The 14,833-nt window shown below is 39.5% G+C and overlaps 1 protein-coding gene across 5 annotated transcripts in view; it reads left to right on the plus strand.

Moving 5' to 3' along the window:
• LOC122766362 (synapsin-3-like) overlaps positions 1–14,833 on the plus strand; it is a 117,176-nt gene that overhangs the window by 28,128 nt on the left and 74,215 nt on the right. For all 5 annotated transcript variants that reach the window (XM_044021138.1, XM_044021136.1, XM_044021140.1 and 2 more), the window contains exons 3-4: positions 600–657; positions 11,815–11,906. In XM_044021138.1, the coding sequence (XP_043877073.1) occupies positions 600–657; positions 11,815–11,906 (150 nt within the window). The remainder of the gene's footprint in view (positions 1–599; positions 658–11,814; positions 11,907–14,833) is intronic.

Genomic DNA, 14,833 nt, shown 5'->3' on the forward strand with positions numbered 1-14,833 from the left:
CATTATATTTTTTTCACATCTTGAGCCTAAAAAACTTTGGATTGTTGACACTGATGCAGAATCAACAAAACAGGTTTATTAAGGAAGCTTTAGTTTTCCTTGACCACAAAGCACATGCCATAATATCACAGGAGGAAATAATAAAAAGCAATAGAAGAGCAAACTTTATTAAAAGCACTTTCTTTTACAAGGGACTCTGCCTACGTGAAGCCCCGCAAGGTCAGATTCTGTAATCATGGAAAATGTGAGTCATGATTTTGTCCACTCACAAGGTATTTTGGAAGCTTTGTTGAAATCTCAGCTCTCCCACTATCAAATAAACAAAGGGATATTTTAAGGTTGTTTTGACTGTTAGCAGAGTTTGCAGCACGTACACTGCACTGCTGGCACCGGGGATGAAACTTCATGTTGAATTTTAAATATAATTAATTAGTATTGTGTAGGTAAATTCACAGATTCTACTTTTAAAATGGATTTGCACTGTATAAATGATGTGTTATGAACACAAGCTGAATAAAAGACACCCATAATGTTTGAAAAACACTTCTTTTTTTGGCTGTTCCTTCATAGTTTGTCTCCTTTTTTTTTTCCCCATTCAGGGCCAAGTACTTCAGAGGGAAGAAGCTGAATGGAGAGTACGAGATCCGAGTGGAGCAGGTAAAGAAGATTAAACCTAAATTCTGTCTAATTAAAGGTTTGAAATCATTTCAAATTTAAAAGTGTTGAATTGAATTTTGTATATGAACTTCTGAACTTCATGCTTTAGACCTGTCATCCATTAACAAAATAGTTTTGATCGTTTTTTTTCTCTGGTAGTAATGATCCAATGACAATATCATAAAGTAATAATGCACAACGAATGGTACCAGTATATAACTGCTTTCCTCGTGTGTCCTCCGTGTTGAGGGTCGCAGAGAGATTAGTCTGTTTGGATCTGTCCGTTTTTTATTAGTTGACGAAAGTGTCAGTAGATTTTGTCTTGTTTTTGTCATTTCAACTTTATTTTTAGTTCCTTAACTTCTTATTTTCGTCGATGAAAAAGGGTCGCTGATGAACATTTTTCTTCATAGTTTTGCTGTGCCAGGTTATTTTTTTTTGTATACCAGTACCAAAAATAAATGCAGGTTTTCAGTATGAACCGCCCCCAGCACTACCATACCATAAATTACCATAGATTTATAACTCTCAAAATTAGCTTGGATTTAATTCAATTTAACTGCATCTATTATAACCAATATGCACACAAATAAGGTTTATAGGTCTAGACATACAGAATTTATGGCACGTAGATAACGTCTAATGTACCTGTTCTACATCTGCAACCCATTGTTGAGACTGGAGCTGTCTTTGATATGTAGTGGTAGGTTTTTTTATGGGAGAAGGAAAAATGTACCACAGAAAGCGCGACTGGTGATTTTATAGCCTGTTTGTACAACTCTCTTTTGTTGTGGTCACATCCTCTCCTCTCTGGGAGTGCTAGGGGCAGGGGTGACTTGTGATTTTTCTATTAGATGTGAATTGTTTTATTTTGTTTTGTGCTTTTTTTTAAAATCTTGTAGTGTCACAGTTATTGAACCACAATAAAAGCTGGCGGCAGCGGTAAAGTGGCCGGATGTGTTGATAGTGAGGAGAACACAAGTGCTACAAAACTGAGCTCTAAGTCCCACTGACCTACTTCAGTCTGGTTGCATCCTTCAATCTTCTCTTCAGGCCATTAGCACTGATAGAAACAAGTTAGCAGCTAATTGCCTTTAGCAGCCAGACTCTCAGGCTGTCAGTGCACCTCGCTGAGCGTCTTCGGAAGATGGAAACCCAATCTCTGTGTGAAAATGTAGCGACATGCTGAGGTGAACCCTTTTAGTGGATGACAATAAAAGCAGAGAGGCCCAATGCACTCTGTTATCCTCGCTTCACTCCCACTTTCCTCCTGACTTAACATCTTTACCCAGCAAATATCCATGTTAAATAGTTGCATTATATATTATATTTTTTGCTGTTGATATTATTCTGTCCATAAAATGTCGATCTGCGTTTCCCAATCTGGAAATGATGATGTTCTCAGATGTCTTGTCTTGTCCTCAAACAACATTTTTTAGTTTTAATGATTTCTTTGTCCAATGGAGCAATGATTCCAGGAAATGTAAGAAGCGGAAAATCACAAAGCTTGTTTTAATTGTAAAAAAAAACAAACTAATATCAAATAATTTTTGCAGCCCTAACGTAATCTTAGGAAATTAGGAGTTTTATTTTATAGCAGCAGTGTGTTTCACTTTCTCAAAGTCATACAATAATGCCTTTGTTGTCTGTCATTTGAAATGTACACTTAAAAATAAGAAGCCTTTGTCATAAAATCAGTAAAAATAAGGCATTTGGAAATCAATAACAGTTAAGTTAGTTTTTATTTCTGTAGACAGCAGCACAAATTCTCTCCCTCACACACATTAGAGGTTTCTGTCTCGTCTAGAAAGTCTTTAGCATCTTTAGCAGGCAGAGTTGCATTAAGCATCAGCTGTGTTGCACAGTGCACAGAGGCATTTATGGTCGACACATTGCAGTGATGTGTAAGCCTTTCTGCCAATTTGCATGAGACTTTCAGTGACAGATCACAATAATTAACCTTCATGAGCATGCCAGATCGTTCTTTAGCAGCAGTTTTATGTTGGTTTTTATTTACAGAGAGCATCATGTCAGGTGACTGCAGAGCAATTCATATACAGCTGCACGACGTCACTTTTGTCATTGCTACTTTTAGAGCTGTGCTGCAGGCTGCTTCGGGCGACCAGGTGCCGCCCTTGGCATTGCGTTGGTGTGTGATCACAGGGTTTAGATGGACACTGATCTTGCCGTCATCTTTAAAGGCTCTCTGAAGCACCGTCGTAACTCCTCTCTGCAGTACTTGCTGCCATATAAGGTGCCCTCACCACAGCTTGTGATGCTGGATTGTAGAGGCCTGATGCCAGTGTGGAAGAAAAACGGAGCAGCTTCCATTCTCAGATGTGGTGAAGTCATTAAAGCTGCCCTGCCACCTCTACCCTCCACAGCCACTGTTCCACAGCAAATGTGTCGTAGCTCTTCCCCCCTTATTTCCGGGACCCACTTTGAAGTTACATTTGGTAGACGCCTGAGGTCCTGTGTTCACTGGGTAACTATTTTTTTCCTCCTATAAACTGTTGCTCATGAAGAGTGCCGGTGGTGGTTCTTTGTGCTCCTGTGTGACTAATAAAAACAGGTTTTTTTATCACATCCTTGAATTTCTTAGTGGGGACAACATGTTGGACTACCCTCACAGTTTCATCTATATGACGGACATATGGAGAGTTTATCTCGTTACATCATCATGTTACACTATCAAAAATCATCAGATTAATGTTCAAATGTCTAGAACTTCCAAAGGACTCCCTTAAATCCAGAGATCCAGAAAAGGTTATGACACTAAAGGTTGTTTTCTAATACATTAAATGTGTGGAGGAAATGGTTAGAAAATGTCACCTTTACAATTTGCTTTTTCATATTTTGTTGTGCATTGGTATTGGTAGTCACTGTCTCCATGTGGACATTTCATCTTCAACTCTTTAAAACATATTCTCCTTCTGTCTCTCTTGAGTAGATCGATGTGCTGAGTGTCTACCTCCCTTGAATATTCACGCAGAGAAGGTCATTTTCAAGCAGTAGTTCCACATCTTTGGAAAAATATACAGTACAGCTAAATTATATAATTTTTACTGCCTGATATAGACAGGAACTATTTGTTGTGCTCATCAAGGAACTGAAAATAATAATTGTTGAAAATAACTGCATTATTTGTGTGTGGACTGCACAAATAATACAGAAATTGGTGATATTTAAGAACATATATTCTTTTTAAATTTTGGTGTAAACAAGGCTTTTGGTTTGACTTTGTAACAGTGAATGCCCCTGAGTGTGTTAGATTAACTAAGGTTTCATTTTTGTTTGTTTGTTCTAGAATTAAAAATGATTAAGGTAATATATACTGTATATCTCCGACAGCATATACATGTTTCTACACTTCACTAGCAAAATCTGCATGGGATTGAGACAGAAGCTCTGCTATTGTGTCTATTTCGGCAACTCTGTCAATCAAATAGTGGTTCCGCCTTTTGGTTTCCGGGTTTTGCAGTGGAATCTGGTGCATTTAGCGACAGCACTGCTGAAAGCCGGCATTGTGAGCCATATCGCAGCCCATTAAGCTGTATTGTTGTTCAGTGACTGTGGCTGAGCTTTACATTACATGTCATTTAGCAGACGCTTTTATCCAAAGCGACTTACAATGGAATTGAGTACAGTCAGCGAGGGGTGGAATCGAACTTGCGACCATTGCGACCATGATGTTTTTCGCACATAGGGTACCAGTCTTAACCACTGAGCCACTCCACCCTCCGAGCTCTGGTTATGCAGGATTTACTGCACGATTTGGTGGAGAAATCTTTTTAGTTAACTGATTATAATGTTTCAGTACACCGAAACTGCTTTGCCCGTCACTAGTTTTTTGTATGTGTATAAAAGGACCTCACGGGAACGCCTGATACCTTAAGCGAGTAGAGCCGAGTAGTCTTAGAACTACTGTACTGTATATAATGGTAAAATGGCCTTTTAGTACTGAAATGTAAATAGAACCGTAGGTATTTGACCATTTATTTTATAACATTTAGAGGAAGCAGAGCTTCCCTGACTGATACAGAGCAATTACCTCTGTTCCCCTTTAAAAGTGTAAAGCCTCTGTATCTGTCAGGTTCCATCCTGAATCCTGCAGTCAGTGTCAGTCACATACGAGATGGTGACAACAAACGACTGCAGAACAATCGGCCCATTTGCAACTCACACATAATAAATGCTGTAATTACATAACTGGACGAAATAAGGCCATTAAATATGAAGTGGCCTGTTGTTTGTTAAGAAACAAGGACCAGTTATCAGGCTTGCTGTATCATGTGTGGTTTTGGGTCGTGCAGGGCAACATCTGTTCAACAGGCGCATGACCTCAGCGTCGGCCACACAGCCATGGCAGTTCACAGGCTGTTGGCAGCATGTTATCCCTACCCTTTTTTGGCATGTACTTGCCCATGACATAGGGCATCTGGGTAGAACTTGCACAAGACAGATGATTTAGTTTGGTGCTTGGAGACATTTGACTGACCCAGCTGCTGTCATGCCTTCTGGTACACTATTACTTTTAGCATCTGTCTTACATTTCAGCATTTAATGCCTCAATGGATTATTTCACTGTTGTGCAAGGTGGGAGTGATTAGTGGTAAATACTTCTCTGTGGTGCATACAAATGGTCCACTGTACTTTAGACCTCTGAATTGCATCAGTATGTGATTCAACCCAAGTTTATCAGGCGTTACTAAAACATTCAGACATTGTCAATAAGAAAGTATCTGTCCTGCGGACTGTTGTCTCTTCAGTGTCGTTTTAAACTGAAAAGCTTTACCTTGTATGACTCCTAACTTGTTTGCCAGACAGTTTTTCGATACATACATTTCGAACCATTTTCCTTCTAAGTATTTTTATTTATTTTTTTCAGTCAGGTTTGTGTTTGCCAGTGTTTTCTGCACTGGAAAGAACACTGTGTTCATCTATGAAAGGAAACCGCTCAACAAGCAGCTTTGTCTGGATTAGAAAAGATTTTTATCAACAGCTCTTCTATAGGGAAACGAAAATGAAAAGAACCATCCCTGAAACAAGGTCACTGATAAAATCAATATAATTATCTGTATTTTGTATCTTTGTTTTAAATATATTATTTTCATCTTGAATGATCTAGAACAGTTTATTTAGTCTTAATTAAAATCCTGTGAGAAAATGTCTTTGAAATGAGGTAAGACGTTCAGCGGGCCAGACGTGTGGTCCCAACTCGCTGATATAAGTGTCATCACGTGGTAATATACAGCGCATGAAATTGGTCTGAATGTCTCGCACCTCTCGTGCCTTAAGGCTAGAAAAGTTGTGCCAGTTGAAATATAAATGCCCCTTCAAAACCTAGTTATTTATGGGAATAGACCTGGATCAGGATACAGATATACATACAGGAACTGGTGTTGTACTGACACAGAATTCAGTGTCAAATCCTATTTTAATTGCTCTCATGTCTTCCTTTAGCTGACACTTTAACTGCTTCCACTGCTGATACATTGACTGCCATGTAACCAGATTCTCCTTAAGTTGATCGTACTGCCACTTGACGTGACATTTAACCTGTCACCACTTCTCACATATTCACTCACTGACTTTTTACAGCCGAACACACACTATCTCTTAGTGCATGCACTATGCACTGAAATGATCATCTCATTCCAGCTTTGTTCTCCTCCACCTGAAAAGCTTCTACCTGTAAACTGTTCAGCTTCGTTGACTCTTGAAGTAGCTACGCTATTGTGGCGTGATCACCGCACAGTCAAACATTTGGTCGCAAATAGTCAACAGGGTCGCAAGAAATGTGTGGAGAAAAAAACACACACAGTAACTGCTTGAGAAGAATTAAATGTGAAGCCACCAGGAACCCATTAACCTCCAGTGCCGTCATGAACAAGACTCATAAGTTGAAACGTCAAGACAGTGCTAAGAAATATCTGAAGATGAATTTTTAAAGGTTTTATGGACAGATGAAATGATTGTGTGAGATAGATGAGCATGTGGCTGGATTGGATGAGCCCGCTGGATTAGCTTGTGGCTGGATCACTAATGGACACAGAACTCCACTTTGAATCAGGCGTCAGCAAGATGGAGGTGGGGTACTGGTATAGGCTGCTATTATTAAGGACGAGCTAGTTGGACCTTTTTGGGTTGAAGATGGTCTTAAAATCGACTCCCAAACCTAATGCCAGTTTTTAGAAGGCACTTTCTTCAAGCAATGGTACAGAAAGAAGTCTTCTTCATTCAAGAAGGCCATGATCTTTAAGCAGGATAATGCTCCATCACATGCATCCAAGTACTCTACTGCATGGCAACCCAGCAAAGGCCTTAAAGATGATAGAATGATGACGTGGCCCCCTTCCTCACCTGACCTAAACCCTGTTGAGAACTCTTCTTAAAGTGATATTTACAATGAGGTAAGACAATACACCTCTTTGAATAGCATTTGGAGCATTGTGGTTGCTGCTGCATGAAAAGCGGATCATTAAAAGGTAATGAAACTAAGTAATTGAAAAGAAGGGTGGCTACATTGGTCACTGAATATTTTTTGAAATGTCAGAAGCTCTAATAAATGAAAATAAACTAGTGCGTGGGAAGCGTTACATTTACTTGCATAATAATTGTGCAAACATAGATATTCTCCTGAGCCATAACACATTTTTCCTTTGTTAAATATTCAGCGTTGAGGTTTATGCATTGATTGAGAGAACTGTATTTGTTTAACAATAAAATGAATCCCCTGGAATACAACATAATAATTCATCAACACACATTATCACGCCACCATAAACTGAAACTTTTTTCATTCTTCAACAGTAAATTATATTTTAATTATATTTGAAGAGCAACTTGACCAGTTTGCCGTTGTTGTTTTTGCCAAAAGAAAAAAAGATCCCAGTTTCCCTTTTTGACTCATGATCAAACAAAAAAGTTACTGCAATCAAATGAACCTCAGTCCACATCTGAGAATACTCCACAAGATTCCAGATGAGCTACTGTCAAGTGGTGTTTACTCTACTGTCCACATGTTCACATGGTTTGGCAGTCACGATGGACTGCACGGTTCACTGAAGTGATAAGTGAGACTTGTGAGACTTTTCCCAAGCTCTTATTGTGTTTCCACTTCAATAGCACGTGTCAAGTAAATGAAAAATAAGATGCAACTGCTCTTTATATGTGAATAAATCCATGTGATGCTCTGGTATATTTTAAGACAGAACAGTGATACTGAGTGTATTTACAGCAGTCAAACTGAAGAGCCTGAAGGAGTCGAACATAGCTAAATCGAATCACAACTGCAATGACTCCGACTGACACAGGTCAGCTGAAAAACTGCCTGAATGCAGGTCAGCAGTTGGGAATTAGCTCTGGGTGCAGCTCTTCCATGTACTACTTCCTGTTTTCCTTTCCCAGGCAAGAGCTGCCCCAAGACAAGTGTCTGAATGTGTTACCGTGATGGTAACCATGGTGCTGTGAAAAGCCTCCTGTCCTGGCTTCTGGTCCTGTGCCCTACACCAGCCTCTTCATCCATTACTGCCCAATGGCAGTAGCTGTAAGCACTCCTCTTAACCCAGAACCAGCCAATCAGAGATGATGCTGACTGCTAGGCCCTTGGCCAAAATGCTGCCCACTCTCTGGCTTTATCTGGTCGTAGCAAAAGTCAGCGTAGGCCTCTGTGTTTGGGATGGGATTTGTTTGGGAGCTGCGATGCAGGGTGCGTGTGCGTGTGCGCGTGTGTGTGTGTGTGTGTGACGTGTGTGTTCTGCATTTAAGTCATTTTTGGCCAGGCATGTGCAAGCACACAGATGTTTCTTTCAGAGGTGGGTATCAGAAGCGAGGAGCAGAGAAAAGGAAGGGAGCCAAGTGCACGTCCTTGAGGCGCATTGAGTTTGAGTGGCGCCTCGTTGTCCCATAAATAAGATTACGGCATTTACTCACCCCTACTCCCTTTGGGAGCGCAACACAATAAATAAAAGAGTTTTTCCTCCTCTCTTGGCTAAAAAACAAGTTTTGTTACGTTGGTGCGTAGTGGCTCACTCCCCCATGCAGAGTTTGGGCCACGGCACTAGATGAAAGGGAAATTCAACTGTGAAAGAATATTGCTGATAATATTCCCCTTGTTATGGAGATGAAAGCTTGCGTGAAGCAGGCTTAGCGTCTCAAACGATGATCACAGCATTTGAATGTGTAGATAGCAATTGTCTTAGCTTGCTATGGAAATTACAGGATCCGGGTTGACTATAGGGTCAGTAGCAGGATCTGCCTCCCTCCTCATTCACGCTGATGTTTCCAAAGGCTGATCTGTATGAGAGGTGTTGCACTGAGTGGATTGTACAAAGTAGAACAGCTTACTGTAGAGTTAGAGTGCTGGAACACTATCAAGCGAGTCTGCGCAATCTCATCTGATGTTTGAATAACTGCCCTTTATTGTATTGCCTTTTAATGTTTTTTGTTTTTTTTTCAAATTGCAGAATGTTCATCAAAATTACATGTGAGGAACTTTGTTGAACGTGCCAAATTCAGTTCAAAACAAGTGCAATCCTTATCACGTGCACACATTGGTATGGTATAAACATGTAACAGTATGTAACATACATCTCATTTATGTGTGCATCAAGTTACTAATAATTTCAGAAGAAGATATTTCTTTTAAACTAAAACTGGAGGGTTTCCTTCAGTAGGACACTTTGTGCTCCTTCCTCCTTCTACCACATGCGTCCTAACTCGTGGGACTCATGAACTTGTTACGACATCGAAAGTGTTACGGCAGAGGTCCTCAATTTTTGCCACTTGCCACAAGATATAAAATATTCTTGGGACCGTATTATTCATTTCCATTCAGCACTCCATCAGAAGCTCCACCTACCACATTCATGCAAGCCATCGTACGCAAGCTGAGGCTACTTTTGCAGGTCGTCCACAGATCCCTTGATAGTACACTAGTAGTACAACTAAGGGAAAGATGACCTCATTGGAGTTGCAATAGTTCCATATGTTTTATCTATCCAGTGGCAATCTCCATTGCTGGTTCAGACTTTTGCCTCATCTGAGGCAAAAATCTTTAGCTCTTTATCTGTTAAATGCTTTTCTACATCCACTGTGTAGTTGTTGATAAAAAACAAGTCTGTCATTTCACACATCATCAATATCATCATTATCTGACTCGTTGCTAATATGGAAATATTGATCAGTGCCAAAAGATACAAACATGCTCTTAACTTTATTTTTGCGAAACTGTTTGAAGTGCAAACCATCAACAAAGATTTCCTTCTACCGTGGTTGGACTTTTAACTTTAACTCTATTTCTGTAGCCAGTCCAGGATTAAATCCATGACCTCCAGTCATAAGCCGAAGTGTTTGAGTAGCTGACTGCCATATGCTGTCAGCATGTGCTCTACATGTGTGCTTCTCCCAAAATGCAATACAAACTTTTGCAAAACAGTTGGAACTGTCATTGTCTTTGAACAGCAGAACTAATAATGTCCGTGATTAACTTTTATAAACATTAGTTGAACCCATGCATTGTGCTCCTCCATGTTCATGTGACACTAGCAGCAGATAAACACGGCTGAATTCATCTTGGCGTGACAGTGGTAGAGTGAGTCGTCTTTCAACTTGAAGGTTTGGAGTTAGATTCCTGACTATATCGTTGTGTCCTTGGGAAAGACACTTAACCCCACATTGCTCCTGACAGTTGTGCCGGCGCTATGCAAATACAAACCATTTACCATGACTTTGTTCTTTATCTGATTGGAAGTAAGATCCGGTGTGCTCCAGTGCTGACTCAGGATCGGAGTACTCGCAGTCTAAATCAGTAGCTGACTTCGTAGGTTAGTGTTTTTCTTCATGAGTGATGTCACCAGGCTGCTGTTCAGCCTTCCCACAAAGCTTTTGTGCACCTGGAGCAGATGACTGTTGAAGAAGACACAGTCTGTGTGCCCTTTTTTTTTTATTTATTTATTTTTTATTGCATATTTCTCACTGTTATTTTATTTCATTTATCCTTTAATTAGCCTGGAAGGTCCTATTGAGATACAAAATATCTTCTTCCAGGGAGTCCTGGTCAAGATAGCAGTATAGATGGCACAAATAGTTACAGAGACGAGACAATTTCAGATATAAAACTCACAACAGAATATAAAAGTGAATTGCAGAAGTATACAGGCCATACCAATCCGAACCTCTCAAAGAGGTTATTTAAAACATTTTTCTTATATAAAATGCCTTTAAATGTGTTTAAAGAACACAGTGCACCTAAATGTTTCAGATCACCAAACAAATTTTAATATTAGACAAAGATAACACGAAAACACAAGATGATGATTTAATTTACTAAAGGGAAAAAAGCTATCCAAACCTACCTGGCTCAATGTAAATAATTTCTTTGCACATCTATGACAGTAAATTGAATATCTGCCGGGTTCATTTCATTCATCCATTTCAGGATGTTGTCATTTTGAGATTTAGGAAACACTGATGGTCATTTTCCAAACTGCATTTCATGGTTGAGACGACTAATTGATTCATCAAGGAATTTTTCATCAGCTTTCAGTCAAATATGAAAGTAATTGTTGCAGCCCAACAATTCTTTTTAACACATACTGTTTATGTGATCAGTTGAGTAACTCACCAGATTGACAGCGAAAACGCATTAACACAATATACATTTCTTCACTGCAGTGACAGTCATTAGAAAAGAAAATTGAGTTGTCCCTTTTCTGCCCCTCAACATTCTAGAAAGTCTATGCCAAGAAGTCAACTGTCACCCCCCCCCCTCTTTTTGAGGATCTTGACTGAGAGTTTGACCGAGTCATTAGGTAGCTGGGTTACGGCCTTTCACAAGGCCTTAACTGTCTGGGAGGCCACACAGCCCGGGGATAACACAATTTGCCTCCTCTTGCAGATTTCCTCTGTCTCTTTGACTTTCTTTCACTATCAACTTTGCAAAGACAGAATTTTGAAATGAATTGAGAGATTTTCTTGGTCATAGGTACATTTCCTGTCAATAGTTTTATCAGTAAAAGCAGCTAGAGCCCAAATATGTATCCCTGTCACGGGATATTCATGTGTCAGGAGCAGGAGATAAAAATATTTTTTTTAAATTAAAAAACAAACGTCTTTGAATGCCTCTAATCAGTGTACTTGTGTGTTTTGTTCCAGGCTGAGTTCTCCGAGATCAACCTGGCCTCCTACGTCAACTCGGGGTGTATGGTGGACATGCAGGTCAACAAAGGTGGCACTAAAGTGGTCAGGTACGTTGCTGAAAGCCTGACAAGTGTGCTCGTTTGCTTCGATCTGCGTCAGCGTCAGTGAGGCTGCACAAAGACTCTCAGTGGTGACAAATCAATTTGTAAATAACAAAAACAGATTTAGCCACCAATGCACCAATGTTAAACATTCCCTGCAGTGGCAGAGGAGGCCTCTGGTCAAAAAACAGCTCCTGTTGCAGCAGGAGCAGATGGACACATAAAGCTGGGAGTTTAAATAGACTGCCCTCTGACGTGAAGGTGCCACTTGTAGAGATAGCTGATGGTCGGCTGATCTGGCTCACAAAGATGACATCGTGTTCTTGCCTCAGTCTATTTGTGTTTGATTTACCAAATCACTCCATATGAATGTGACTTTATTATTTTTTGAATATTTCGGATATTTTTTGAAATATTTATTTATCCACGTTGAGGAGGTACTATGAAGTAACAGAAAGTAGCGCGCTAGAACTGCATCAAAGGCGCCAATACATAAACAATTGTCAAAACGTCAACATAAATTCTTCCTCCCATTTTGAATGAAAATAGTACATTTTTGCCTTCTTTCATGCAGCCTCAACCAGTGAGGACGTCTTCTCTCACGCTCTCTCACTAGTCAAAAAATAATTGCAATTATTAATTAATTTAAAGTTTTTCTCTAAATATCTAAATATATCTAATACATTGTTTCGGTGAAGGTGGCTTCAGAGACGTTTTTGAACCACAGATTAATTGATTATGAAAGTAATCATCAGTTGCACCCCGACTTGTTAGTGTAAATTTGGAACCATAGTATTTAAGATTATCTTTGGACTGGATTCTCTACAGCCCAGCAGCGGTGGTGCACAGATTTAAATTGATTTAGAGAATACATTTATATTTTTCTTGTGTCGTACAAAGAACAGAAATCTGTCAGGACATCAAGTGTCATAGCTGCAGAAGAGGACATTACCTAAAACTACTGAGGCTGTAAATATTTTGTTAGTCTGAGTCTTGCTTTCCAACTGAGTAACCCAGCTAACTCACTGCATACCTTCCAGTGTCAGCTCTAATTTTAGGCTGTCTGGAGAATAATCAGCTAATCTGTGTTCTGGCTTCAACTTCGCCACTTCAACTCGTGAAATAACTTTCCTATCGGCGAAATCAAGCCTGAATAATCGCAGGCACGGGCTGTAACGCAGCTCACATTACAATGCAACCTGTCATCAGCGCTGACACAGAGATCATTGTGTTGCGCTGAATATTTTTTTGGCGATACTGCTGTAATGACAAAGCCAAATTGGCTGCAGATGGTGTGACTGTGCTGCCTTGTTCAGAAAACACTGATACTCACTGCCAACTTGTTGAGGTTGAGCTTGTTCTTTATGACTATTGTACAAAAGGTCCTCATGGTGAATATTCTAATTGTTCATATCAGGCTCTGGAACCTCCATGGCTACTTACTAAAAAGGAATTTTCTACAAAATATTGATTTATTAAATTATTTTAAAGGTTTAGAAATGATGCTTCTGCAATATCTTCTATCTTGTCCTATTTTTCTTTTATTAACAGAAGGAATGTCAACCATTAACCACAAATCCAGAGTTTTATTTCCTCCAAATATATCATTTTAGAAGAATATTCCAAGCTGTTTTATATGTCTGATCTAGCCACCGCTGTGTTGACATTGAACAATTCATTAGATTTCTTTCAGGGGATTGAGTATGATCACTGTAGCCTAACTAGCAGTTGAAAACTGGTGAAAAAGACAGACCATGGATTAGGGCTGTCACTTTTTCTTCAAATCTCAATATTCTTCAAACATGGGGTGAAAAGTTCATGTTGGAGCTGTAATGACCTGTTAGAAATTCATTTGAAGTAGTATCCTTTGGGATCCAGCAGAGGGCACAAATGACAGTGACCGTGCACAAGAGGGACCTGTGCATTAGAGTGACTTTGGCAAAGGCAGCCACAGCAGCGACAGCTCCTTGGAGATGCAAACATACATGAAGGAGACTCCTCTTTGTGGAGATAACGAGACGCTGCTTTGGTGGAGAGACACGGAGTGCACAAATTAACCACACCTCTCTAAGCTTGCTCATAAATATCTGTCTGTGCCAAGGAACATCTGTGCGCTCTGGAAAAAAAAGCCGCACTAGATCAGATTTCTGGCAAAAAAATATCAGAATTGGAAGTCTGGCTCATTGCCTTAACTATTGTTCTATGTTTTTTATTGAGCTGATGTAACATTATTGCATTGTAGTTAAAGCTGTTGGAGCTTCTTCCTGTTGTTAGTCATTCAGTGATCGTTTTGTGGCATCTGCAACTAAATAACATCTGGAATAAAAAGAGACTTTGGGAAAAAGTCTGTGGATTAGTTACTTGAAAAATCAATCTAAAAGTCAAGTTCATAAAGCAACTTTCTTTGCATTTAATTTTTAATTCCGATTCAGATACACTGGTAAGAGTTGCTTTACCTTGTTAATGGACTTCAAAATGAATACAGTTTTAAATATGTGATAAAATGCAATTGGTTGTGACGCTATTGAACTTCGGCGATTATTCGTAATGAAGAAAACATCACAGCACTATACAGTATATTGTGATAGACCGTCCTGAAAGTGGACCTTTTTTCTTGTTCCCTTCAATCATCATGTTTCCTTTCTTTGGATAAAATAATTGGACAAAACCTCAGATACAAACTGATCTGTGATGCCATAGTTTGACCAATGAAAACTAAAGTTTTCTTTTAAAACAAGGAGTTGTACTTGGTGTGTGCGTTTTTATGTGTGCACATCTGTGTGTGTGTGTGACACGTCCTGTCCAGCATGTCTCAAGGTGGACAGATTTGATCTACACAGGGAGGAATCTGTCATACTTGACCTGCTGTTTGTTTATTTATTTATTTTTAGACATATGTATTTTCTGCCTGTGTGATGTGAGGCCACAGCACC

The sequence above is a fragment of the Solea senegalensis genome, linkage group LG3, assembly GCF_019176455.1.
Source record: "Solea senegalensis isolate Sse05_10M linkage group LG3, IFAPA_SoseM_1, whole genome shotgun sequence".
Lineage (NCBI taxonomy): Eukaryota > Metazoa > Chordata > Actinopteri > Pleuronectiformes > Soleidae > Solea > Solea senegalensis.